Here is a 27552-nt window from a genome sequence, read left to right on the forward strand (position 1 = left end):
ATCTGATTGCATGTGTTGTAGCTTCTGCTTGTTCATTTTCTGTGCAATGAACTGTTCTTGCTTTTGCCTTTTTCTTAGGGCATCCCTTTTGCAGCATCCTGCTCAAACCCAGGCCATGCTCTGGAGTAAACATGATTCCCTCTCTCCATATTGGAAAATGCCCCAGTGGGGCAGCCCTTCTTTAATTCAGTGGCAGGAAAAACTCTTTATCAAAAGGGTAGTGAGTTTTACGGTTCATACTTACATATAGAACCACTCTTGCCTAAGAAATAGAACTGGAGTTTTGAAGTGTGGAAACGTTACCTTTATGGTAACAGACTGATGGTGCTGTTACTATATGAAAAGTACTAAGATTACACACCAAATATACATCTTATGCACTTTATTTGAACTTGACAGGTAAGGTGCTAGTTGTTAAGAGTATGAAGGTAGAGCTTTTCCTACCTGCAACTGCTGATTAGCTGCCCAAAGATACTGATTCAATACTATTGAACTTTCATTTAAACAATTCTGTATGTACCTACTTTCTCCTTTTTGGGTGGGGCAAGATAGCCTTAGCCACATACATGGTTATATTGGATATAGGCTCCCATTGCTTTGCATTCACTTGAATGCTGAAACCTTCATTTTTCTACTTTTCATTGCAAAATGCAGCATGCTACAGATGTGAAAAGACTGGTTGAGAAGCTGTACACAGTATTTAAACACACTGTGGAGTCTGCATTCTTGTACTGCTGAAAATAATTTTCTGGCCATTTCTAATACTATTTATTGGGCTTAAAATAAGGCAAAATGTAGACAAGATACCCTTCACCTACCAGTGTATGGTGTGGCTTGTTAGGTTTTAATTATAGAGGCCTTGTTTTATCAGCCTGTTGTGGTGTGTACAATCCAGATGCTTCCCCTCTGCTGAGGACTGCTACAGCTGGAATGAGGAAACCCACTGAAGCTGATATGGATATGTTTGACTACTAAACTACATTAGTGTGGTTCTGTTCTTAAAGCCCTCCTCCCACTGCTTTTTAGTACTATACTTACATGTAAAAAGAAGTCAAGAGCAAAAACTCATTGTATAATGCCATAACTGAAGTATCAAAGTTTTATTTATTGTAGAGCTTTCCTAATTTCTTATGGCTCCTTTTAGAACTTCAAACAGGAATGCTATGAGTACAGGAAGAGTACTGGGTACAAGTATGACTTGAATTTAAGTCTTCAACAGTATTGGATTTTTTTGTTGCACTATATTATCTCCACTTATGATTGTACTGGTTCTGTGAACCACTTTTAAAGTTATAAATTAAACTGATTAACCTCTGTTGCAGTGTGGTTATTTCTGAAGTTTAACTTTCTAGCTGCATAGTCAGGATATTGATTTGAATTTCAAGAGCTCATACTTTGATGATTCTTTCTGATGGCACTAAAATGAAAACCATTCTTGGTAAATGGTACATGAACATCTTTACCAATTGAGGACATTCACTTCACATCTATTAAAAAAAATTATCAATGTCAGTGTCACTTGTGAGAATACTTGCAGTGGAGGTTTGTACCACAACAGTGTATTAGCTTTACACTACTAGACCCATTATTTTTGGCAGCTTGGGAGCTCCTATTCTTTCCCTTGCTTTCATAGTGACACACTTTAGGACAGCTTTCTTCAACCTGGTGTGCTCCAGTTATTTGGACTTTGGTTCCTCTCAGATCTAGCCAGCATGGCCAATAGGAATTCTGGGAGTTGTCCAAAACAACTGGAAGGTACCAAGTTGGGGAAGCTACTCTAGGAGTTTTACATTGATTGGGTATACTCTTTTAAAGCAGCTATGTTGAACAGTGGAGAACTGCAGAATCAAATTCTTTTATTAGGGAAGAGTAATTTTCGTTCTTATGGGTCTGTCAGCAATAATACTCTTCTGGTTTAGTTGCGTTTGTTCCCTTTTAAAAGAAAACTCAAATATCGCACAATCCTGGTGAAGCCTTATTACGGCAATATTTCATAAAGCTTGCCTTTGCCTACTAAGAAAATGTTCCCATATTAAGTCCACATAACCTCCAGTTTAGATGCTGTTGTCAGTGACTCAGGATTTCAGAATCAGCTTATTCTTATTGTAGACATCTTCAGTATTGTGCACCATTAGTTGGCTTTAATCATTCTGAAAGCACCATTAGCAAAAGTCCTGTTCATTTAATCCAACCTGCAAAATCCCCATCCCATTTAATAGCTCCTCTTCAGTGATAGATAATTTTTTTATATTTTGAGTTGGGGATTTGTCCTCGTGACTTCAGTCGTCTGACTGCCTCACGCATGTGCTTGGGTTGCAGAGGTGGCGATTCTCCCCACTTCTCACATACATCTAGTGCTGGACAAATAAAACAAAAGTAAGCCCTTTATATCTGTTTGTCAAGTCAGTACATTTGACCATCACAAATAAGACAAATATCCACATTGTTTCTACATACATTTCAGTTTTAAGTTAAAGGCAGTTTACTTGGGCCTACATTCCATGACCTGCTAAGTACTGTCAACCAGTCATAATAGAAATTCCTACTGAAACAGCAACGAAGGTAATTGTGTCTACTTCAGAATATATTTCACTTCTGTACTTGGTTATGTGGACCCCTGTAACTTGCATCCAAGAATAAAAGAGGTAGCATGTAACCTAACTTGTTAGCTGGTCAACAGAAAAAAAAACCTCAAGTAGTACAACATGTATTCCATACCACTTCAGTTACTACAATACCAGAACTATTAAAAAAAAGAACACAGTAGTTTTCTTGAAGATATGAACTCCTTCAGATCCATATTTCTAAAGGAAAATGATAGTGGGGGAAGGCATCAGATTAATCCTATTTATTTGCTCAGGATTTGAGATGGCAAAACAACTAATTTATGATTAGATCTGAGTTGATAAATCTTCCCTATGCTTACCTAGAAAATGAGCAAACACAACAGGGTAAGAAATTATTTTAGATACCTTGCATGGATCTAGATCTTTGTCTATACAAGCAAGCGCTTGTATAACTTATTCATACCATTTGGTTGGCTTGAGTTAATGGCCTTGTTCCTCTTTAATTATATTGAAATGTTATTGATTAAGTATTCATATAAAAATACCAATGAATTCTCATATTTAGTAGTAAAAGATTACACAAACCTGCTTAACTAGGTACGGCATTCCTAATAGCTGAATAAGATGACTACTGCACTAGTTGTTTTTGCAGGTATACAAAATAATTTAGGGTGCAATCCTGTGCATGTTTAGAGAGAAAAGAGTCCTACCACTTCCAGTATTTCCCAGCCACCCATGCCGGCTGGGGAATGCTGGAGGTGGTAGGACTCTTTTCTGTCTAAATGTGCATAGGATTGCGCCCTTAGTCAAGTCACAAATACCTTTAATGTGAAAGTGACATGAACAGATTATACACCCTACACATCAGCCCAATTTCATATTACCATGCCAATAGGTTTTAAGATGACACAGATTCATCCAACTCTGGATTATTCTTCTGATACTTACCCTCTTCTACTACCTCTCCAACAAAGACTTTGGAAATTCCTGACATGGCAATAACGACATTCTGAGAGACAGAAGTTCCAGTAATTGATTGGATCAGCTGAGGAGGGGAGAGAGAAGATTCAAGAGAATTCAATTTTATAGATGTGAGTTTTTAATTTCTAACATTACTGTGTGATAATTACATTAATAGTAGCAGAGTTTTCAGCACACTTTATGGCAGATTGAAGTGAAAACACGACCTGTCCTATTAAAATACTCTATTGTCTCTATAGTCATACAGCATAATCAAGCCACAGCAACATGCAAACCAGTTTTACTTTAAATTTAACTGGAGTGGAATCTTACCCGTTTAATAGCAGCCTTGGGAAAAGCTGACCTGCGATACATTTCATAACGATTTAGCTGTTCTTCAGAAAAAGACGAAACTAGAATTCTAGAGAAAACATTCATAGCAGAGGTTTTAGTAACATTTTAACACTAAAAGCAGTTTAGAACTACAGAAATACATAGCTTTTGAAGTTAGAGGCAGACAATGTTACAGTATTTCTTTTGATAAACAATGGTTTGGATCCAGAGTTTGTTTGCACTAGCAGTAGCATCCCCTGAGTGCAATTCTACTTAGAATGCTCCTGCTGGGGAAAGAGGACTGGGAGGTGATTTTTACCGATTTCTCCCTCTGTGTGCAGCACCATCTCCTTCACTGTTCCAAGGGCTCCCCCAACCTTCCAGGACAGATTTGGGGGTGGGGAGGGGGGACTAGAAAAAATTGCCGCCCCCTCCCCCACTATGGCTGTGGGAGTCCTCCACTGGATCAGAAGCCTTCCACAGACTGAAAGAGTCTTTCCATTTGGGGGAAGCAACATCTAGATCAAACCCAATAAAAATAATCCTGAAGGGGAGAGAATAGTGTAGTGCCACTTAATAATTACCTCCTATTTCAGAATATTACATACTTCTTAGATACAAACATAACTTCTGAAAAAATATGCATAGGCTCAGGTGTAAGTTCTGCTAAGTACTTTCAGGTAAGTGTGCATTGGATTGCAGTCTTAGAACAGCATCTCCTCCCAAATAAGAACAAAAGGTAGGAAAAACAAAAACAGTATGGTTTCTTAAATAAGTAGTGGCAAGTGTCCCAAACAGGTAATTTAGCAACAGCGGAAGCTATGTGCCATGCTGACAGAAGACTACTCACTGCATTTTTTGAATCTCATCTTCATCTACTTTATGTTTTTTCTCTTTCTTCTCCTTTATTTCTATTTTTATTTTCTTGGCTGCACAAGCCTGTGATGTAGACTCCTCTGTTTCTCCTGGAACCAACTCAGAAGCTTCTTTGCCTCTAATCTATTAAGAAAATTATTTTCAGGTTGGCTATGTTTGTATTCCTGTTTTGTTATTATGCATTTTAAACACCCCACCATAATTTTATTTATTGCATTTATATCCCGCCTTTTTTCCTCTTGCAAGGAACCCAAGGCGGCTTAAATTATCCTCCTCCTCTCTGTTTTATCCTCAAGACAACCCTGTGAGGTGGGTTGGGCTGAGAGTCTGTGACTGGCCCAAAGTCACCCAGTGAGCTTCCGTGGCCAAGTGGGGACTAGAACCCGGCTCTCCCAGGTCCCAGTCTGTCACTCTCACCACTACACTACACTAGTGACTGTGTTTATAAATTACACCTGTTACCAAAGATTTTAGTATTAGGGTGCAATCCCATGGGCATAGTCGGCCACCTCCGAACTCGGAGGCGACCAACTATCCAATGCAGGGCAGGTGGAGTGTAAAGGGGATCTTCTTCTCCATGCTCTGGCTGCCCTGCATTTGTGCTAGATGGTTGATTTCAGCTGTCTAGCTGGAGTGCGCTGGGTGGGTGGGGGGAGCATCGCATAGGAAGCACTGTAACAGCACTTCCACTGTCCCCTCCCCAGCCCCATAATGCTTCTTTTCGGCCACTCCACGCTGTCCTTACGAGCGTGGTGCTTGGAACAAACTGTACCACCTATGAGGCAGTAGGCGGGGAATGAGACTTCTGGGAACTGACCTTGGAGCAGTGGCTCCGAGCTCGGTTCCCAGAAAACGAAAAATCCTATGGCTATCTAGATGCTGTCTAGTGGCCACAGGATTGCACCATTAGTCCCACACTCTCGATATTAATAGATACATAGCCTAAATGGAATGTTTTCATTAACCAACATTTATACAGAAAACATTTGACCATTTAACAATTGTTCCTACCCTCTCTGATGTTGATATTTTGTATATTTCCTATTCCAATTTCTGGATACTTCGTCACGTAGTGTGGAAGTGTCAGGGGATTGAACGAGAAACACAGTCATACCCTTTATTTCACATTTGATAATACAGACATTTGTGTACTTATAGACATCTCTATTCATATAGCTAAATCCTGATATAATGAAGGATGGTGCGCAAATGTTCTAAATTAACGAATAAATACCAAGGGTCACTCCCAAGAGCAACCTCCTCTCCTTACACACTGCCAAAGGATCTTCGGTGCACCTTTTATACTATTAATTTATTCTGCATTAGCCTGTTCAGCACTAGCTTTTGGCAATAAAGATGTCCTTTAAAAATGTGTGACCAAATATTTAATATTATAGAATAGCTGCAACTCGAACACAACCAGCAACGTTTAGTATCTGGATACGCAGTTGTGGTGCAAAGGCAAACAATGCACAGATATTTTGTGTGCACGTGCGTGCATTTCCACCTTTTGTGCACAACAGTAATTCAAACAAGGAGATACAACTTCCAGAGGCCAGGGGGGGAGCACACGTGTGTGCACACTTACAAATATTTAAGACATCCCCAGAAAACAAGATTCACCAGGAAAAAAAAGATTGTCCCAGCCAAATGCGGGCAGCTGGAACGCATGGAAAGGGTTGGGGGGCGGTATGCCAGCACCTTCGGTGCAAGACGACAATAGCGGCAGGGCAGACGAAGAGAAAAGGGGCGCCTGCATGGAAGAAGGAAACTGGTGCGTGGCGTCCTTCTTTCCTACCCACCTCTCCAGCCAGTCCCTCCTCCTTCGCCTCTCCTGGGTCTTTCTCCTGCCGTTCGGCTATTTCTGCAGCAATGACAGAGGATTCCTCGGCCGAAGAGGAGGACGAAACGACAAGCGGAAGAACCGCATCTTCCCGACGAGACCCCGCTGGTTCGGCCATAGTATCCAGAAGGAGCAGCAGCTGTCGAGTTCTGATGACATCATCAAGTCGGCCTTGCGCGCCCCGGCTGCTCGTTTCCATGGCAACGCAACACGCCCAAGCATCCGAGTGGCGCCGTGGGAGGGAAGAAGGGAACCAAGCAGAGAACGATGGGGCCGGTGTTACTCTGTTTTACAGCAAAAACAAGAAGGCTTTTGTTTGAATAAAGTGTTGGAGGGCATCACGCATGCAGCATTGCCACTGGCCAAGGACTTTGGGGTATTTGGATTGGTGGTTTGTGTACTTTTTTTAAACGCAGCCTGAATATTAAAATGAAGGAATATGAAAATTGATGGTGGATATTTAAAATTTTGCTTTGAGGCAGCTACTATTATCACCGTACACAAATGCACAGTAACAGTGACTGAAAATCCATGCATGCCTTTGGGCCCGGCTTATATGCCTCCACAGGCATATAGTATATAAGTTATATTAATAACTTATATTAGTATAAGAACTTTGAAGCAATGCAAATAACAGGCCTTATTTTTTAAGTTTTAAAAGAGAAAATGCGTTTTCTCCGCATGCAGATGTATGGGGAATTAGTTTACAACTGACCGTGAAAAAGGGAGGGGGCATTTATTTATTACTAACACTTATATACTGCTGAATATAATGAAATCCCTAAGCCATTTACAAATAACAATATTAAAATCACACCTTAAATACACTATTAACAATTTCAGCTACAATAACAATAAAAGAAATATAAAAACAATAAAGGAGCAGCATAATAATTATGCTTAATTCTAAGACAGAGAAAGCCTGCTTAAACAAGTGTATTTTCAGGAAGCATTTAAAACATACCACATTTTCTGCCTCCTGAACTGCATGGGGGAGGGTGTTTCAGAGGTGGTCACCACTACTGAGAAAGCCTGCTTCTGAGATGTTACATGATGGTATTTTTCTCCCTCTGTCATAATACTACAACCTGGGGTCAACCCATGAAGCTGATTGGTGGGAGATTCAGGACAGATAAAAGGAAGTTCTTCACGCAGTGCATAGTTAAACTATGGAATTCATTACTACAAGATGTGGTGATGGCCAGCAATCTGGATAGTTTCAAAAAGGGGTTAGACCAGTGGTCCCCAAACTTGTTGGGACCAGGGACCAGTCCATGGAAGACAATTTTTCCATGGACTGGGGGAGATGGGACTGGGCCGCAGTAGGGGTGTGGGAACCCCCTTACCTTGGGTCCGCGGGGGGGGCGATCCACCCCTCCCACCCCCCAGAGTCCTCGTTGGCCCTGGACGCGCCGCAGAGCTGCCGGCCAGCTTCGGCCAGGGGAGGACTTCTGGCCACTGGGAAGCAAATGGCGTCTGCATAGCGGACACCATTTGCGTCCCTGTTCTTTGTAGTAATAGGCTATTACTGCAAAGAACAGGCTCCAGCCGGGGGCTGACTTCCTGTAATAGGCTATTATTGCAAAGAACAGGGCCGGAGCAGGCCAGCAGCTCTGCAGACTCACCACGGAGCAGAGCCGGCCAGGGCTGGTGAGGATTCCAGGGTGGGGGGGAGGGACGGATCATCTCCCCCTCCGGGGCAGGGGGAGGGACGGATCGCCTCCCCCCCACAGACCCAAGATAAGGGGGGGTTCCCACACCCCTACTGTGGCCCGGTCCCTAACAGGCCACGGGCCGATACCAGTCCATGGCCCGGGGGTTGGGGACCCCTGGGTTAGACAAATTCCTGGAGAAGGCTATCATTGGCAACTAGTCCTGATGGCTCTATGTTACCTCCAGCATCAGAAGCAGTATGCCTATGTACACCAGTTGCTAGGGAACATGGGCAGGAGGGTGCTGCTGCACTCATGTCTTGCTTGTGGGTCTCCTGATGGCTCTTCTTATGTTCTTACGGATGCGGAACAACCAACAAAGCCTTCTCTGAAGATTTTAAAGGTCAGCTGGGTATACAGAGGGGCAGGTGGTCTTCTAGTATCCTGGTCGCAAGTTGTTTAGGGCTTTGTGTGTCAACAACATAACCCTGAAGATGGCTCAGTAGCTATTACACAGCCAGTGCAGTTCTTTTAGCACAGGTGTGATGTGAACATGGCTGGGTTCCCCACTGAGCAGCCTAGCTGCTACGTTCTTCACTAGTTGCAGCTGCTGAACCAGGCAAAAGGGCCAAAAGAGTTCATTACAGTAACCTACTTCTGAGGTTACCTGTGTGTGAACCACAGTGGCTAGGCTATCCCTATCCATGAATAGGCACAGCTGTTAAACCAGCCAAAGTTGGTAATGGGTGCTCCAAGTGACTTGGGAAACCAGTGACAGTGATGGATTCAGGAGCACACCCAAACTATGGACCTGTTCCTTCAGAGGGAGTGCAACCCCATCCAGAACAGATAAGCAATCCAATTCCCAGATATGGGAATCACCCACCCATAGGGTCTCTGTCTTATGAGGATTCAGTTTCAATTTACTGGCCCTCATTAGTGGGCACATGATTCATATTACATGATTCTGACACCACAACAGATTGAAGCTATGAAAGCATTCTGGACTAACTTGGTGGACCTGTATCCATAGTTTTGTTCTCAGATCCATGTCTTGCTTTTTAAAAAACAAATGCACACAAATGGGATGGACCTCTTTTATAACATTAAACAAGCTTGTGTTTACTTGCTTCAGGGCTCTAGTGAAGATTAATTAGTGCTCACCTCATATCTCCATTAGAAAAATGTCTATTGTGCTGTTCTTTGAAAAACTCTGTGGTGTTCCTTGCACATTCATACAATCCGTACGCAGTACTTGGTAGAAATGTTTGCAGTAGACATTTTATTTATTTCTTACATTTCTATACCACCCAATAGCCGAAGCTCTTTGGGTGGTTCACAACAATTAAAACCATAAAATATAACATGATAAAATACAATATAAAAAATTAAAACTACAGTATAAAATAAAAATAAAATCTAGCAGCAATGCAAAGATTTAAAATACAGTAATAGATTTAAAACAACAGAAACGGAAAGACTAAGACGCCTGGGAACAGAAGGTCTTCACCTGGTGCAGAAAAGAGCACAATGCAGCTGCCAGGTCAGCCTCTCTGAGAAGCTCATTCCACAACTGCAGTGCCACAACAGAAAAGACCCTCTTCTAAGTAGCCACCCACCTCATTTTCTTTGGCGGGGCTCCTGGAGAAAGATTGCTGATGATGATCTTAGGGTCCAGGCAGGTATATATGAGAGGAGACGATCCTTCAGGTAACCTGGCTCCAAGCTCCTTAGGGCTCTGAGTGTTAAAACCAGCACTTAGAATCAGGCCCAGAAATGGACTGGCGGCCAATGCGGATGGAAAAGTACTGGCATAATATGATCACAGTGGCCAGTCCCTGTTAACAATCTCGCTTCCCTGTTTTGGACCAGCCGAAGTTTGTGGACTGTTTTCAAAGGCAGCCCCATGTATAACACATTGCAGTAATCCAAATGAAAAGTTACCAGAGCATGGATAACTGTAACTGAGCTATCTCTGTCCAGATAAGGACATACTTGGTATATCAGACTAAGCTGATAAAAGGTGCGCCATGTTGAGTCCACCTGTGCCTCTAGTGACAACGCTGGATCCAAGAACAACCCCTAAACTACAAACCTGATCCTTTAAGGGGAGTGCAACCCCTTTGAGAACAGGCTGAACATCGCTTCGATAGGCAGACGAACCACCCACTAACAGTATCTCCATCTTGTCTGGACTGATATCAGTTTATTGGCCCTCATCCAGTCCACTACTATGCCCAGGGAATGGTTCAGAACCAACTATTGTCCTAAGGATTTGGAGTCTCCTGCCCCTTTACTCCAGGATTAAATACCCAAGAAAGCTTTAGAGGGTGATGGATGGAATGGTTCGGTCACAGCTTCAGTTTGCGGCCCTCCAGATCTTTTAGCCTACAGTTCCCCTCATCCCTCACCATTGGCCATTCTGGCTAGGACAGATGGGAGTTGTGGGCCGAAACATCTGGAGTCCCACAAGTTGCCCACCCCTGGTGCTTCTTCACATGTTACAAAATTCCTGCACGTAAGGTGGAATTTGCTGGGAAACCACAGGTAGTCCATTACGGACGCGTTACGACCACACACGAGGCTTGGCCTGCAAAGGCGGGGGCTATGTCCTTCCAGCGGCAGCTTCCCAGCACGTCCAGAGGCAGCGAAATCCCTGCCACATGCCAGTCAGGTTTCCCTACGAATTCCTGCTTGAGGGAATTCAGCTTCTTGTTCGAAGCAGCCCTCGAGCGATCTTCACTTGGGGGTTTTCCTCAGCCCCTTTCGTCCTTAATGGGCGAGGTTGAGATCTGCTTTTCTGCGATGTGTCTTTTGGCTCGGAGAAACCTAAATGGAGTCCAGCCTACACGTTTTTCAGGTGAGCCGCAGCGGCAGCGGGAATGCACTGTGCTATTCCAGCGGGCAGCGCAGCGGGCAGCCCGGCAGCCCGCCGCCCGCTTCTTCACCTTGCCTTACCTCATCTTTGCAGGCGACGGCCGCTGACTGCCTGCCAGCGTGCGCGCGCGAAGAGTCCACCCCCCGCCCGCTTGTCTTCCTCAGCGGGTGGGGGGCAGTCGCTGCTCCGCGGGGGGCGTGGCCTTCTTGGCCCCGCCCCGGAAGGACGCGCCGGCCGGGCTGAGGCAGCGGCGGCTGCCGAAGGCGAGGAGTCGAGGCGGGGGGGCTGGTTTCCCGGGCCGGGCCCGGGCCATGGGGAAGGAGCAGGAGCTGCTGGAGGCCGCCCGCACCGGGAACCTGCCCGCCGTGGAGAAGCTGCTGTCGGGCAAGCGCCTCAGCTCGGGCTTCGGCTCCGGCGGCGGCGGCGCGGGCGGCGGCGGCGGCTCCGGGTCCTCGGGGGGCGGCGGCGGCGGCGGCGGCGGCGGCCACCCGCTTTCTAGCCTGCTCAGGTAGGTGCTCGCCAGGGGTGTGGCTCTTCCAGCTCGTGAGGGCGGCCGAGGCTGGCTGTGGGAGCCTGTGCAGGCGGCTGTTTTGCCATGAAGGCGGCTGGGGGTGTGTCTCGGTGGCTGGCGAATGCCTCGAGGCGCGGTTGTCCGTGGGCAGGAATCTCCGCCTCCCCAAGGCGCACGGGCACCGAGCGAGGTAGCGGCTGGCCAGGTATCGGAGTGGGTTTATGTGGCGGCGGGTGAGCTTCCCCGGAGGTGTGTGGCGTGCGTGCGTGCGTTGAGGAAAGTAGGGCGTAAGGTGGCTTCGGGGCTCTGAAGATGGCAGGGCTGTTTCTGGGGCTTCCTAAAGAAAGTGGCTTTCAGTTGGTAAATTGCGGTCCTTGTAATAAGGGGCAGATGCTTTGGCTGGGAGCCTGTCTGTGTGAACTTTGTTTTGGGAGGCTCTGGAGAAAGCATTTGAGACTGGTGCATTTGAGAGGGTGGCTTATTATGGCTGATACAGACAGGTCTGGTGTGTGGGGGTGGGACCCTTCATAAAATGCAGTCTTTGTTAATGAACTGTAGCTGTTTGGCCAAGTCATGTTTCCAGTTCCTGTATTTTTAGTTAGACACTGTAGTACTCTCTCTGGTACGCTTTACAGTAGCGTTCCCCAAGCTGGCGCCCTCCAAATGTTTTGGACTTCCAACTCCCATTAGCCCCTGCCAGCATGACCAATGGCCTGAAATGCTTTGAGGTGTTGTTTAAAACATCTGGAGGGCAACAGCTTAGGAAAGGCTGCTTTGTATTCTTGGTCTTTAGTTGGAAGGTTGTGTCTGGATCAAAGATGTATTTATTTATTTTAGAATGTTTATATACCACTTCCCATTTTAAAAATCCTGAAGTGATTTATAACGAATTATAAAAGCACATCAACATGGAGGGAGCAATCATATCAGCATAGGCAGCTGCCTCCGAACTTGGAGGTGACCGCCTATCCAAAGCAAGGCAGGTGGATGCAGGCACCCTGTATTCGCGGCTAGGCAGCTGATTTTGGCTGTCTAGCTGCGGGACCTCGGAGCGGGGAGGGGAGGCAGGATGGCACACAGGAAGCATTGTACCGGCACTTCCGCACTCCCCACCCCTGGGAACATCCCCTTTTGCCCTACTCTACACTGCTCTTACAAGCCCAGAGCCCAGGGACATTCCGTGCCACCTATGAGGCGGCGGGGAGGCGGTTCTTGGAGCACAGACTCTGATGTCAGTTCCCGGAAACCAACCAATCCTGTGGCCGTCTAGCTACTGTCTAGCAGCCATAGGATTGTGGCTTTAGACAAGGTAATGGTTGGGAACAGCCAGGGTAAGCATGCAAGTTTTTAATAGTCATCAAAAGCCCATGATGGTTGGTGCCTGATGCATCACAAAGGGGAGGTCATTCCAGAGAGAGCGCACTACGACAGAGGAGGTCCATTGCGATTTTCCTGCTAGATGGGACTCTGCAGGATGTGGCATAGACAACAAGGCCTTCACTGAAGATTATAGTAGTCTAATGGATCCATATAGGGGGAGATGATCTTTCAGATAACCTCGTCCTAAGTTGTTTAGGGCTTGGGTTCCATGAGTGGCACTACCACCTTTTTCTCTCTTTTTGTGCATGATTTTTAAAATTTATTTTTTACAGAGGACACTGAGTGTAGGACAGAGAGTGAATGAAAGAAAGTGAGTCTGTATATAAGAAAGGCAGATATAGGTAGTCTGAAGCTAAGTGTGTCTCAGGTAAGGACTGAATGTGGCTTCCAGATCTGAAATGACTGAGGGCCTACATACATGTAAAAGTAAACACATATGTGAACAAAGGTGTTTAACAATTTTGAAGGAAAACAGCACATTGGTGAGGAGAGGCAATCAAACAGTAAATAGCATTTTTCCCTTTCTTCTGCCCTGCAGACTTGAAAAGAGCAAAGGAGGGGGACATACACAAACCTGCCAAGAAGCTCCTGGAACCTCCCTGCTGACTTCTGCCACTTTTAGGGGGGCATAGGGAAGGTTGTAAGGAAGAGGTGGTAGCAGCTTTTCCTACCTCTTTTCTATTGCTCAGCCTCCCCAGGCACAGTATCAGGGGGGATTAGTCCCACAGTGCTGCCTAAAGGCAGAGTATGAGTAGCTGCCTCCCCCCATTTCCTCACCTTCTTTCTCTCACTGTGTTGGTCATCATAGAGGGTTGGTCATAGGAAGAGCAGTCACCTCTCCTTTTGCTCATTCACATATAATTTGCCTCTGAGTGGTGTAGTGGTGTGGATTGGGCCCAACTAACCCAATCCTTCACACCACCCAGTGAGAGAGGGCATGTGAACAGGCTGCCATCTATTTTTGCCCCCTCCCTCTAAATGGCCCTGCTAAGTCAATCCTTCCTGCTGTGTTTCCCAAAGAAGAAGATGAGAGAACAGGTAGAGTGTTGCAGAGCAAGTGGGGAGGTGAGCAATTGGAGGTGGTGGCAGCCCAGTCCTTGCAGTGTTAAGAAAGAGGTTAAGCAATTGTGTAGAGCCAGTGGTTGCTCCTTCAAGGGCAAGTAACTGCTCACCTGTCCTCTTCTTCTAAAATGCTTTACTTGCTTGTGCATCTTATTTCTTTTGGTGATGCAGCAGGAAGAATTGGACTTAGCCATCCAGAGGAAGGAAGCAAGCAAAAGGTGGCTATTGCTTAGAGGCAGAACAGCTACCACCTTTGCCTGCTCTCTCACCCTCTCTTGTTAGCTGGTGTGGAGAGTTGGGCCCACTCCCCACCACCACACCACTCAGAGGCAGAGTACATGTGAGCAAATGAGCAGATGAGGTGACCAGCCCTCTATGCTCAACTGCGCAGAGAGAGATGGTGACCAGCAGAGGTTCAGGCTTTACAGGTAGCACTGTGGCTCCAGTCCTCCCTGGTGTGTTATCCAGAGAGGATGAGCAAGAGAAAGGTGTCAGGAGCAGCTATTGTCTTCTCTTGATTGCACACTTCCCTACCCACCCCCAGAAGTGGCAAAGCTCAGAGGAGGCATTGCTGTGGTGGTGTTGGGGGGGCTGGGGTCTTCCTAGCTGGGGAGTCTCATCCCCCTCTTCTTTTTGCAGCCTCTGCTGAAAGGGCAAGGGAAAAGAAGAGAGATTGCTAGTTACTCTTTATTGTATGCTTCTCACGCAATTGCTTACTTGTCCCGCAGAATTAAAGTGGCACTGTTAAGCATGTTTTTTTCAAATACATGTTGGATGTTGGGTGTAGTTAAGCCCTGAGAGGTACTGCACTGTAGTTGTGTACTCTTTCCAGTTCTGCAGTTTCCGGACTTTGTGGTATTCCTCTGATGCATTTTCCTCTGATACATTCTCCTCCTCCTCCTCTTCCAACTTCAAACAGCTAAATGGCTGTTTGTTTAATTTCTCAAGCTTTAATTTGTTCTGTATCTGTTTCAGAAAGCTGGTGGTGCAACTTGTGTTATCTCTTTCTCACTGTGGTTAGAGCAGAAGAAATGTGTTCAACATTTCCTTAACTCCAGCGTCTCCTTGTTAGTTTCAGACATCTAAGATCCCATTTCTTTGGACTTTAGTCAGTTTTAGCCTGCCTTCCTGACCCTCTTGGGTAGTGTCAGTGTTCCAAAGGCTAATGAATTTGATTGGCTTGTAGGCAGTTAGATGAGTTCATGGAAAGTCAGGAAACATTATGTGGCCCTAGAATGTATATCCTGTGAAAAGATAGGAAAAGAATACCTTTATTAAAACCAAAATAATATATAAGGTTTTGAGCACAATTTCTTCTTCAGCAAATATCAAAATGTTAATTTGAAAGCAAAATAACACTTGAGAGAGCAAGTGGGTGGGGTGGGAGAATGTTGCTAGGCATGATGGAAGCCCCAGTCTCCAGTATGTAACAAACGTAAGGGAATTCTGGAGCCCTTTTGCAGATTAGGTTAGAATAGTTAAATTTGGCCATTTTCTCTTTGAAAGTATAGAAGCTAGCATTTGTGTAAATCTGTTTCTAGCATTAATTTTAATAAGCAGGTCCATTAGAAAAGTTTCTTAGAGGGATAGTGAAACAATATTACTTTGAGATTTTAAAAAATCAATAACAAAACAACAAAATACAACAAAATTTTTCTGAATAAAATAAAGCACACAAAGTAACATAATAAACTAAAACAGTCCATTCAAATAGTAAAATTACAGCCACTCATTAAAAATGCTAATACTAACAGTTCTTAAAGCCTGAGAAAACAGAAATTATTTTGCCTGGTACTTAAATAATAGTGATGAGAGCACCAGGTGGATCTCTCTGGGTAAGGCATTCCAAAGGCAAGGAACCATAATTGAAAAGGCACTCTCTTCAGTCACCACCCACCACACTTCAGACAACAGGGCACCCTGGAAAAAAGTCTCAGATGATGATCTCAGTGGATGGGAGGATTGATGCAAGAGAAGGTAGTCCAACAGGTATTTGGGTCCTAGGCCATGTAGGGCTTTAAAGGTTAAGACAAGCACTTAAGTTTAAGACAAGCACTGGTCCCTGGTAGCATTGTAGCTGCAGTGTTCTGGGCTAGGTGTTTTCTGAACTGTCTTCAAAGGCAGCCCCTCATAAAGTGCACTGCAGTAATCCGGACTAGGAGTAACCAGACCATGAATAATTGTGGCTAGGCTATTACTGTCCAGGCCAGGAGGATTCATAGTTGGTGTGTCAGCCTCAACTGATAGTAGATACTTTGAGCCACTGAGGCTACTTGAGCTTCAAGTGATAAAGATGAATCTGATAGCACCCCCATACTACACACCTGATATTTTAGGAATAGCACAATCCCCTCTAGCTAGGCTGAGCACTACCTCCTTAGGCAGGCAAACTGCCCACCAAAAGCACCTCCATCTCGTCAGAACTGAAATTGAGTTTGACTCTCATCCAATAGGTTACCACTCCCAAACACCAGAACAGCACTTCCTCTGCTTCACCTGACTCAGCTGGAAAAGACAGAACTCGGTGTCTTCACTATATTAATGACACCCAATTCCATATCCTCTGAACTTTTTCGGTGGCTTCATGTAAACAACACAGGGAACAGAATGGATTCCTATGGAACCCCATAATGTAACTGTCATGGGCCTGAAGTAAAGCCCTTGCCAAAATCATTTTCTGGCATTGGCCCTCCAACTAGGAGCAGAACCACAAAAAACAGTGCCTCCAATCCCCAATCCAGAGAGCTATCCAGAAGGATACCATGGTTGATGGAACTGATCGCCACCAAAAGATCCAGTGGAATCAAGTTGTTCGTTACAGTGACCAATTGCCGGTTTGTTTATTTTCAAAGGGAGACTCGCCATTCTCACTCCCAGCATGTCTTGTTGCAATCTGAGATCTTTTTATAGATACAGTTTAATCTAGGAGCACAAAATGACTCCTAAATTCTCTTAAAATTATTACAGAGTGAAGATTGGTGCTTCAGTTATGCCCAACATTTTCTCCCTCTATTTTTGTTTTTGCATGAAATGCAGCGTGAAAGAGTTCTTGCCAACTCAAACTTGCTCATTACGTTGTGTGTATGTGTGTGTTTGGCGGGTCCTCATAAAAAGTGGATCAACATTGTTACTTGTGCTTTTTGTCTAAAATGTGAACACATCTTTTTGCATTGCACTTTCATCTTTTTATAGTTTGTATACACGACTTACTCATTTTCTGATCTGGATTGGAAAGTATGACAATTTCTCTTTGCCTTCCTATGGTAGTAGATCAATGCCTGGCATCTAAATTACAGTGTCAGCTGTAACAATATTTAATTTTTTAATTCTAACTTGCCTACAATGCAGATTATTGTGACTGCACTCATGAAATAGTTGATTCCTATACCAGGTGGAGTACCATTAGTGTTTGTTACTATTATGCACAAATGTATGCAATATACAAGGTTCCAACTGAGTTCCAGACTGCTGTTTGTCCTTCATTGCTCCTTATTAAAGTGGATTTTAAGTGCTTTAATTCCTATTATTTCTGAAATAGCAGTTGTCTGAAAGTCTTAATAGATACTTCTCCACCTATGACTTTCCTAGGTTTCCAATACCCCTAAGCAGGTTTCTGATCATCCTGTGGTGTAAGCTCCAGTCCTGCAAACATTTAATGTGAGTAACTCATTGGACCCATTAGGAGAGCTTGTGTGTGTTTGAACTTCAATGCATGCTTTTTGGAATTAGTTAAAGCTTGTGACTTGGCATGTGGGCACATCCTGTTTGGAAGCATGGTTTGAATATCAGGAAGGTAGGAATTGCTTGAAGTCATTGGGCTGAAAATGTATCTGGTTCAGAGGGAATTAAAGTTTTTAGTGTTTGAGAGTCTGGCATGGTTACTATAGATAGTGAATTAGCTTGCTGAATTTCCTAATGCAGGCTTGGATGATTCTAAATAGAATACTTCTGATACACAAACAGTAGGGCTTTTATAAATGTACACTTGCTGTGAAATGCCAGATTGCTGTTAGGAAAATATTAAGCAGCATCCAACATTTGTAGTGATTTCTAAAAATGAATGGGAATTATTGCTGGAGGAGATTTTTCAATTTGTCAATGTGAGTATAAAAGCCTTTCTTAAGAGAAAAGAAGCTTTAATAAGAGTGATTAGAAAATTGGGGGGGTGTCTTTGTCATCTTTATGATTGTAAAGATTTCATTACTCTCTGTTTGTACAGAAGGGATATGAATCTTGCTCCACTCTATAATTGAGATAGGATGAGAGCTTCCAGACCTCAGTGCTTTGTAGGGAAATGCATGCATGACTGCTGTGCAATTCTGTTTCCTTGCTAAATTCTATCTTCCCTGTAGCATGTGATATTAATGTTGGTCCCTGTTGTTAAAGCCCTATTACTGTAGTAATTGGTCAACTCCTTTGACGTTTTATAGTTCTGGGACATCTCCAGACTCCTCCTGCCTCCATTTCTTTAGGAAGCATAGCGCAACTGGAATTAAAGTGCTATTTAAGTTAACATTATTCTGATATAGACCGTTACCAGTAAAACAAGAAATTGCAATTAAATGAGGTCTGAAGTGAATTGGATTGGGGAAGGGACAGAGTGGTTTAGCTTTAAGTAGTTGGAAAATTGAGTGATGTGAGTTACAACTATTTGTGAGCAGTGAGATGCCTTAAATGCTTTTGTGTAACTCTTATGGGCTTCCTAAGCTTAATGTGTCCAAATGAAAACAAGGGGGCACAGAGGGGACTCATAGGTTAAACCGAAACTTGGCAGAGTGTGGTGTGTGCTCTGAAGAGGAAATACTAGGTCTAAAGAATGCAAGTGGGATTCAAAAGATCAGCATTCTCTCCACCATAAATATTACAGCTTCCTTATTTGTATGGATTTGTATAATCACTACTACTTTTTTAGTTACTAGAAAATTCCCCCCCCCCCCCAATGTACATTGCTGGAAATGGTATAAGACAATGTCAAGCTACATATCATGAAGCTCTACTGTATAACCCACCAAGTGTTTTTAAGATGAAGAAGATTTCTATCCCCTCCACCCTGCATCTTATCCTTACAACAAGCCTGTGAAATAGCTTAGGCTGAAAGATGGTGACTGGCCTGAGAACAACCAGTGAACTTCATGGCTGAGTGAGGATTTGAACTGTAGCTGGACTCATCAAAGTCCAGTGGTAGAAGTGCTGAACTGTATGTATGTATTTATTTAATTTATTACTCACCCATCTGGCTGGTCACCCAGCCACTCTGGGCGATGTACAAGCATATAATAAAACAGTTTAAAACAATAAAATTCTACAATAAAAACATTTTCTAAAATACCCTAACCCACCCCAAATGCCTGCCTGAACAACCACTTTTTAATGCATGGCGGAAGCTCATTAAAGAGGGGGCATGGCGGAGTTCCCTAGGGAGGGAGTTCCACAAAGTGGGGGCTACCACAGAAAAGGCCCTCTCCCTCGTCCCCACCAGTCTAGCTGTCCTGGCTGATGGGACAGAGAGAAGGCAATCCGAGGTTGATCTTGTTAAGCGGCCTGTCTGGTGTTGCAGGAGGCGCTCCTTAAGATAGGCTGGGCCGGAACCATATAGGGTTTTAAAGGTCAAAACCAACACCTTGAATTTGGCCCGGAAAACAACTGGTAACCAGTGCAACTCCTTCAGCACTGGAGTGATGTGATCACGCCGGCAGCTGCCTTTAATCAGGCGAGCCGCCACGTTCTGTACCAGCTGCAGTTTCCGAACCGTCTTCAAGGGTAACCCCACGTAGAGCGCATTACAGTAGTCTAAACGAGAGGAGACAAGGGCATGTACTACCGATGGGAGCAGATGGTCGGGAAGGAAGGGGCGCAGCCGCCGTATCAGATGGAGTTGATACAGCCCTGTCCGGCTCACAGCTGACACCTGAGCCTCCATGGACAGCTGGGAGTCCAAAATGACCCCCATGCTGCGGACCTGGTCTTTCAAGGGTAGCCGTACCCCATTCAACACCAGGTCAACATCCCCCAGCCTCCTCTTGTCTCCCACCAAAAGTACCTCGGTCTTGTCAGGGTTCAGCTTCAGCTTATTCCTCCCCATCCAGCCACTCACCGTCTCCAGACATTTGAACAGGGATTCTACGGCCAACCTTGGTGAAGATTTGTACGAGAGGCAGAGCTGCGTGCCTTCCGCATATTGATGACACCGTACCCCAAACCTCCTAATGATAGCCTGATGGGCTATCCAGTAATGGGCTGGATGAATACCAGTAAGATGGAAATTCTATGACTTGGTGGTTTGTCTGGATGGGGTTGCACCTCCCAAAGGATCAAGTTCATAGTTTGGGGGTGTTCATAGATGCAGGTTTGTTACTAGAGGTCCAAGTGGCTGGAATAGTATAGAGCTTCTCTCACTAGCTGAAGCTTGTATGCCTCCCATGATCCTTCTTGGATGGAGAGAGACATACTCTACTAACTTCTAGGCTAGACTGCTGCAAGTTACTGCATGTGGGGCTCTCTTTGAAGACTATTCAAAAACTACTAGTGCAAAATACAGTTGCTAGGTTGCTGATTGGAGTCACTTCTGCTACTACTCACTACTGCTTTAAATCACTGTTTCAGAGTCAGTTTCTGAGCACAATTCAAAGTGTTAGTGCTTACCTGTTAAGCCCTGCATTGCCTGAGACCAGGTTACCTGCAGGAACATCTTTCTTACCCTTCTGCCCATGTATTCCAATCACCATGATGAGGCCCTCACTGAGTGCTGTAAAAGGGGGTGGCAACAAGTGAAGGTTTTCAGTCCTGGGAACCTTCTGTGGATCTAATTTATCTGGGAGGCTACAAGATCCATAAGACCAAGCCACCATGGCCAATAGTCAAGGGTGGTGAGAGTTGTAGTCCAAAATATCTGGAGGACACCAAGTTGCCTACCCTGATTTAAATGTCATTTCTTGGACACAAGACTGAAAGTGTGTGTCTGTGCTAATAGGCTACTTGACTCATCCTGGTGTAACGAGAGTTTGTTAGTTTTCTTTGTCTGTCCCATTAAGCAGTGAGCATATGAAGCTACCATATACTGAGTTAGATCACTAGTCCATCTAACTCAGTGTTGTCTACACTGGCAGTAGCTATCCAGGATTTCAGACAGGAGTCTTTCCCAGCCCTACCTGGAGATTGAACCTGCCAATAATTGAACCCAGGACCTTCTACTTACAGTCGCACTCTTACCACCAAACTACAGTCTCTCCCTCTTCCTTGCCTCTTATCCAAAATAAGTCTTTGTTTTTTAATGGAATGTGTGTTTTTTCATCCTGGGCCCCAAGGCCTAATTCTAGTTGTGTGTAAGCCTATTTTGAAATGCTAATACTGCTAGAAATGGGTTTTCCTTTTGCAAACTATCGGAAATTTTTCCTTAGATCTATGGAAAAATGGGGGGGGGGATCTAATAAGTAGAATCAGTTACTAATGTTTGAATGTATGGGAATTTATCAAAATCAAAGTGCCCAATAGAAGAATTATGGCTTTTAGGCAATGTATGGAGAAAGGTTCTACATATAGTTTCTGAAGTGGAAGAACTAGCAAGTTTTCCATCCCCTTTAGTGCTAGGAATCCATATGGGGCTCCTACATCGAGAAATTTGAATCATTCAGATAGCATCAGCTATGTCTTCCTGTCCCCCTTTCCGCCACTTGTAACCCCATTTCCACCACTTCTCATGGCAGTGCTTCCAACTCGTATCACATCTGCCTCTTTTTTTAATCTTTAAAGACAGGAGAGGGAGTCCAGATAACCTCATGCTGCTCTTTCCAAGTGGGACATAGTGCATCACTATGCATTGTGTCTGTGGTTACCTGAGTGGAAGGCAGCTTCCACAACTGATATTTCTTTTCGCCTCCTATGTGCCCCATGGTTCCCTTCCAAAACCTCTCTCCAGAGGGTAGTGGAATCCTCTTGAACAATGTATGTTATGGGGCTGCAGTACAGTGGTCAAATCACAAGGAGAGATCTTGTGTCAGTGGGAGTTCCATTGACGCAAGATTTGGCTTTCACTTTCAGGTGATTTCCCACTGCAACAAGATGTTTACTGCAAATTTCTTGTACAGATCAGTGGTACAAGTTGTAGCTAAGCAAAAGGAACTTAGGCTGAAAGCTGACAGAACTGTGTTTGGACAGATGGCTTTGATTGCATAGGGAGGTAATTTGTCTATGAGAGATGCCCTAGACCAATTCTTGGGCACTACCAACATGTGATGCTTCACCTGGAAAAACAATAAAATCAACCTTAGCGTTTGTGCTTGAGATGAAGACGGGGAGTATTGTTTTATACCAGTAATGTTACCTCAATAGGGATGTTCAATCACTGGTCAGTGTCAACATGCTAAATGTAGAACATTGTGGTGCATAATATGCAGAAGAGAGACTGTACTTCAGCCTCCATGAACAGTGTAATCCATAGGTGAAATCTAAAAAAAAAAGGATTTATTTCCTTGTATGATTGACAGATTTTGTACTCTGTCTTCTGCATCTTTTCAGTGATACTTCAGAAAAAGATTCCAATATATTATGAATCTTACTTATCTGCTCTGTTTGAGCCTTCTTGGCCCCTAGCTAGGCCAAAAGTGTTAAACATACAGCCCCAAAATGAGTATTTTGAATCTGGGTATTTTGTTTTACACAATGAAGAGCAATCCTGTGTCCCCTTGACAGTGTCGGGGGGGGGGTCCAAGCTCTCTGCCCCCTCCCCCTCACAGCCAGCATGGAGAGAACTGTGCTGGCTGCCTGTCCGAGCTCACAAAAGCAACCTCAGAGAAGAGGGAAAGGGGGTGGTTCTATGGGCGGGGAGGGCAGGGGATTGGAGAAATGGGGACATGAGCTCTCCCCAGTTCTCCCCAGCCTTCTTCTCTCCCCCTCCACAGAGTCCCAGCTAGACAGGCAAAAATGCCAGACCTTCAAAAATGCAGAGTGGGGAAAGTGGGAGATAACAATCGCCTCTGCATTCCTCCTGCTCTGCATAGGATGCCCGTCAGCTTCTGAGTTCAGAGGCTGATTAGCACCTGGATAGGATTGTAGCCTAAGGTGGTGTTTTCAGTCGCTGATGGCCATCATGGCTAATAATTTTACTAGGGTCACACACTATAAAAAGACTACTTTGTTTAATCGCTCTAGATGGTAATAGCCGCCCCAGTTTTAGACTAACCATGGCCTTGAGTATTGTGTCATGTGAAAAAATGGGAAAAGGCACCACGTGTAGGTTTTCATATTGTAAACACATGCAGAATCTCTTGTTCTCCTCAGCAGGAGCAGTAGAATAAGCCAGACGAGATCACTCTTCCAGATTGGCAAAAGTACTGTAAGAACAGAGGACAACCCTCAGTAGTATTTTTTTCGGCACAAGAAATAATCAGTAGCTGAAGTGGGATCTGTTCAATTCTGCAGTGGCTGTGAAGCCAGCGCAGTAGCTCTATGCCTGATAGATCTCATTCAGTTCAAAAGGTTGGAAGCCCTTTTGGGATCTGAAATGTAGTTTGGACTTCCTATCATAGGTGGTGTGGAAGATTGGGTTTGTGGAAACTCGATGAACCAAGCCCCAGAGTTGCCAAAGGTCTTCTTTTCCAGGGTACAACACTGCAAAGTAGTATGAGGTGTTATACCATAGAAAGTGCTTTGAAAGCTTGTGGTCTTGCAACAGGACCAAAAGCATGTTGGATGACAGATTAAATAGGGACCCTGCAGAACTGCAAATAGACAGCTAGAAATTGGGAGAAAAAATGATTTTGGGTGCTCACATCATTGCTTTTATTTGTAGTACTCCAAGCAGGAACAATGAAGAAGAGAATTGTTCTCAGGGCTTAGCATTCCTGAATAAAAGCTTGAACCCAAGAATTGTATGCATATTCCCAGTCTAACTAATTAGTGGCTTTAGGCCTTGAGGTGGGCGGAGTGTGGCACTTCTGCTTTCGCACTCAAAAGTGTGTGTATATGGCGTTCACAGTTGCAAAACTGTAAAGCTGTAAGTAGGGAAATGATCTTGCATTCTCCTAAAATATCTCCAGTTGAATTCAGCAAAAAAGTAATATATTGGCCAACATCTCTTCTAAAGTATATCTTGGGGCTGATCTACATGTTTAGCAAAAACACATGATAGAATCTTTTGGGGATTCTACCCCTTGAGACTGCAGATTGTGGGTTGCATTTTTTAAAAATGTTTCCCAGCATTAAAACTTGCTGCACATAGAAAATTAGCACACCTGGGGGGAGGGGCTGGGCCAGGCTAGAACCAGCTCCTGGAGTGCTTATTTTCTGAAATACTTCAGTGTGTTTTTACATGGGGGAATAGAGTTAAGAGAGAAAATAGGTAGTTCCTAGTTTACTGATATCATTTGGCTATGAATTTTGGTTAGTGGAACAAAGGGAAGCTGAAGGTATTCTGAGATATGGACTTGTAAACTGATTTTTTAAATTAACATTTGTATTCCACCCAATTAACAATAAAAGTTAAAAACCCATGAACAATCAGAATAAAACCAGCATAGTCCAAAACTATATAAACATTTTAAACCAGGAACAACAAAACATTAATACAGTAAAGCTAGAAGACTGTCTTAAAAACCTGGGAAAATAAAAAGGCCTTCACCTAGTGCTGAAATGACCGTAGTATCAGTGCCTGGTGAGCCTCTCAGGAAGGTCATTCCATAGTTGGGACTGCCGGAAAGGCTCTTTCTGTTATAGCCACCCGTCATATCTCATTTGGGTGGGGCACCCCGAGAAGGACTTTTGTGTAAGATCTTAGGGTCTGAGTAGGTAAATATGGGAGGAGGTAATCTTTCAGCCAACCTGATGCCAAGCCATTAAGAGCTTTAAAGGTTAAAGCCAGCACTTGGGCTCAGAAATGGACTGGTAGCCAGTGCAAATGGAAAAGTACTTGCGTGATATGGTCAGAATGTCAAGTCCCAGTTAGTAATCTTGCAGCCTTAGTTTTGACCAGCAGAGGTTTCCAGGCCATTTTCAAAGGCAACCCCACAGCTCTACCTCTCATTCAAATCTTCACCAAGGTTGGCCGTAGAATCCCTGTTCAAATGTCTGGAGACGGTGAGTGGCTGGATGGGGAGGAATAAGCTGAAGCTGAACCCAGACAAGACCGAGGTACTTTTGGTGGGAGACAAGAGGAGGCTAGGGGATGTTGGTCTGGTGTTGAATGGGGTACGGCTACCCTTGAAAGACCAGGTCCGCAGCCTGGGGGTCATTTTGGACTCCCAGCTGTCCATGGAGGCTCAGGTGTCAGCTGTGAGCCGGACAGGGCTGCATCAACTCCATCTGATACGGCGGCTGTGCCCCTTCCTTCCCGACCATCTGCTCCCATCGGTAGTACATGCCCTTGTCTCCTCTCGTTTAGACTACTGTAATGCGCTCTACGTGGGGTTACCCCTGAAGACGATTCGGAAGCTGCAGCTGGTACAGAACGCGGCGGCTCACCTGATTAAAGGCAGCCACCAGTGAGATCACATCACTCCAGTGCTGAAGGAGTTGCACTGGTTACCAGTTGTTTTCTGGGCCAAATTCAAGGTGTTGGTTTTGACCTTTAAAACCCTATATGGTTGCGGCCCAGCCTATCTTAAGGAGCGCCTCCAGCAGCACCAGACAGGCCGCTTAACAAGATCAGCCTCGGATGGCCTTCTCTCTGTCCCATCAGCCAGGACAGCTAGACTGGTGGGGATGAGGGAGAACTTTTCTGTGGTGGCCCCCACTCTGTGGAACTCCCTCCCTAGGGAACTCCGTCATGCCCCCTCTTTAACGAGCTTCCGTCGTGCATTAAAGACGTGGCTGTTCAGGCAGGCATTTGGGGTGGGTTAGGGTATTTTAGAAAATGTTTTTATTGTAGAATTTTATTGTTTTAAACTGTTTTATTGTATGTTGTACATCGTCCAGAGTGGCTGGGTGACCAGCCAGATGGGCGATTAATAAAGTTAATAATAATAAATAAATAAATAAAACATATACCACTTTGCAGTAATCCAAATGGGAGGTTACCAGAGCATGGATAATTTAGCCAGATTATGTAGTATTTATTCAACTCCAAGGAAGGGCTCTGAGTCCTGCTAGAGCGGTATGGAGATCCAGCCAAATGGAAGCAGTTTCCATGCAGTTTTGATAATACATGAAACAATCTTGCCATTGCCTGTCAAGTTTCTAAGCTTTGAGCAATAATATTGGTGTAGTGTGATTTGTGAAATAATACTGGTTCGATATTCAGGTGAACTTGAAAAAAATTACAAAAATGTTATGTAATTCCATATTCATAATTTTGGCCTGTAAGTTGAGAATTCTTTCCTCCTCATATTCAAATATTCTGTTCTTTACAAGTTGACAGATGGTTCTGCTAATTATAATTTCACATGGGCTCCATACTAACCAATATCTGCCTTGGGAGGCCTCAGCAATGCCATGCTATGTTCCCCTCACTTTTAAACATATGTTGGCTTGAACATCCACATTTTAAATGCTTTCCAAACTCTCTGTTGACTAGGCCGTCTAATCTCCACCATATTGGCCTAGCTTTTTGTTTTATGGAAGGAAACATTCATCTACATACTTCTTTACATTCCTTCTAAAATAAATGGCTGGCTATAGTGTTTAAGAACCTGGGAAGTAGTGGGACCTGGTTGCTGATGAAGAAAATGTTGTATGAACAGGGTAGAAGGTGAGGCAACTGCTTGCAATATATCCTAGTATTTAGTGGCAATACATCCTAGATGCCACTGCACTACTAAACCCCTATTCATCTATCTGATGGTCATACAGAAGCAGATTTAATCTAGATTGCTCTTCCGTACACCTCTATAAGACCATACAGAACATTTATTGCTAATCCAATGAACGTCTGTTTGATGAGGGCTAGTTGTGTTCATTTGTGCAGCAAAAACAAAGGGCAGTATCCAGTACTGCCACTGCACTCCTGCTTGATCTGTTGTACAAAAGGGACATATTGCTTGTGCAACAGAAACCTAATGATTAAAAAAGCAACTCTGGAAACAAGTGGAAACACTTCTTTCTGGATCAGGACATATCAGTGGAGCTTTCTTCTGCAAACTTCATTGATCTGCCCCATTCCAAGCATTTCTGCTGGCTTCAAATTCCTTTTAGAACTGCTAGCTCCCTCTTGTGATAGTGGTGGGTCCTGCTGGCACGAGGGCAGGCTTGAATACTGCCCAAAGGGTTCTGTGGCACCTTAAAGACTAAGAGATGTATTATAGCATAAGCTTTTGTGGACTGAAGTCCACTTCATCAGATGCATTAAATGTTGTATACACATGGTTGCGGTATTGTAAGCAGTGAAGTCAGAGGAAAATGCAATGCAGGAAGTATAGTCAGTGAGAATGACTTTATTAACAATAGCCATTCAGAAATTCCACTTTAAAGTTGCCATTCTTGAACAAAGGAACTTCAAAGGCACCTGTAACTCAGTATAACACTTCATGCATCTGATGCACTCCAGTCCATGAAAGCTTATA

The 27552-nt window shown here is 44.3% G+C and overlaps 2 protein-coding genes across 9 annotated transcripts in view; one reads left to right on the forward strand and one right to left on the reverse strand.

Moving 5' to 3' along the window:
• Positions 1-82: 82 nt before the first annotated feature.
• On the reverse strand, positions 83-6713 carry TAF11 (TATA-box binding protein associated factor 11). Its single transcript, XM_084853057.1, has 5 exons — positions 6539-6713; positions 4711-4859; positions 3861-3948; positions 3516-3612; positions 83-2357 (listed from the first exon to the last, which is right to left on the reverse strand). The coding sequence occupies exons 1-5, from the start codon at positions 6695-6697 to the stop codon at positions 2227-2229; spliced, it is 624 nt and encodes a 207-aa protein (XP_084709183.1). The 5' UTR covers positions 6698-6713; the 3' UTR covers positions 83-2226.
• A 4618-nt stretch (positions 6714-11331) lies between these two features.
• The window catches only part of ANKS1A (ankyrin repeat and sterile alpha motif domain containing 1A), a 195287-nt gene continuing 179066 nt past the window's right edge, over positions 11332-27552 (forward strand). For 7 of the 8 annotated variants that reach the window (XM_084853040.1, XM_084853038.1, XM_084853041.1 and 4 more), the window contains exon 1: positions 11334-11617. In XM_084853040.1, coding sequence (XP_084709166.1) covers positions 11421-11617 — 197 coding nt within the window. In that variant the 5' untranslated portion in view covers positions 11334-11420. Of the gene's footprint in view, positions 11618-27552 lie in introns of all 8 variants that reach the window. The other variant, XM_084853043.1, reaches the window with a different exon arrangement.

Source organism: Heloderma suspectum, chromosome 4 (assembly GCF_057233095.1).
Source record: "Heloderma suspectum isolate Gila_16-S chromosome 4, 16-S_ref, whole genome shotgun sequence".
Lineage (NCBI taxonomy): Eukaryota > Metazoa > Chordata > Lepidosauria > Squamata > Helodermatidae > Heloderma > Heloderma suspectum.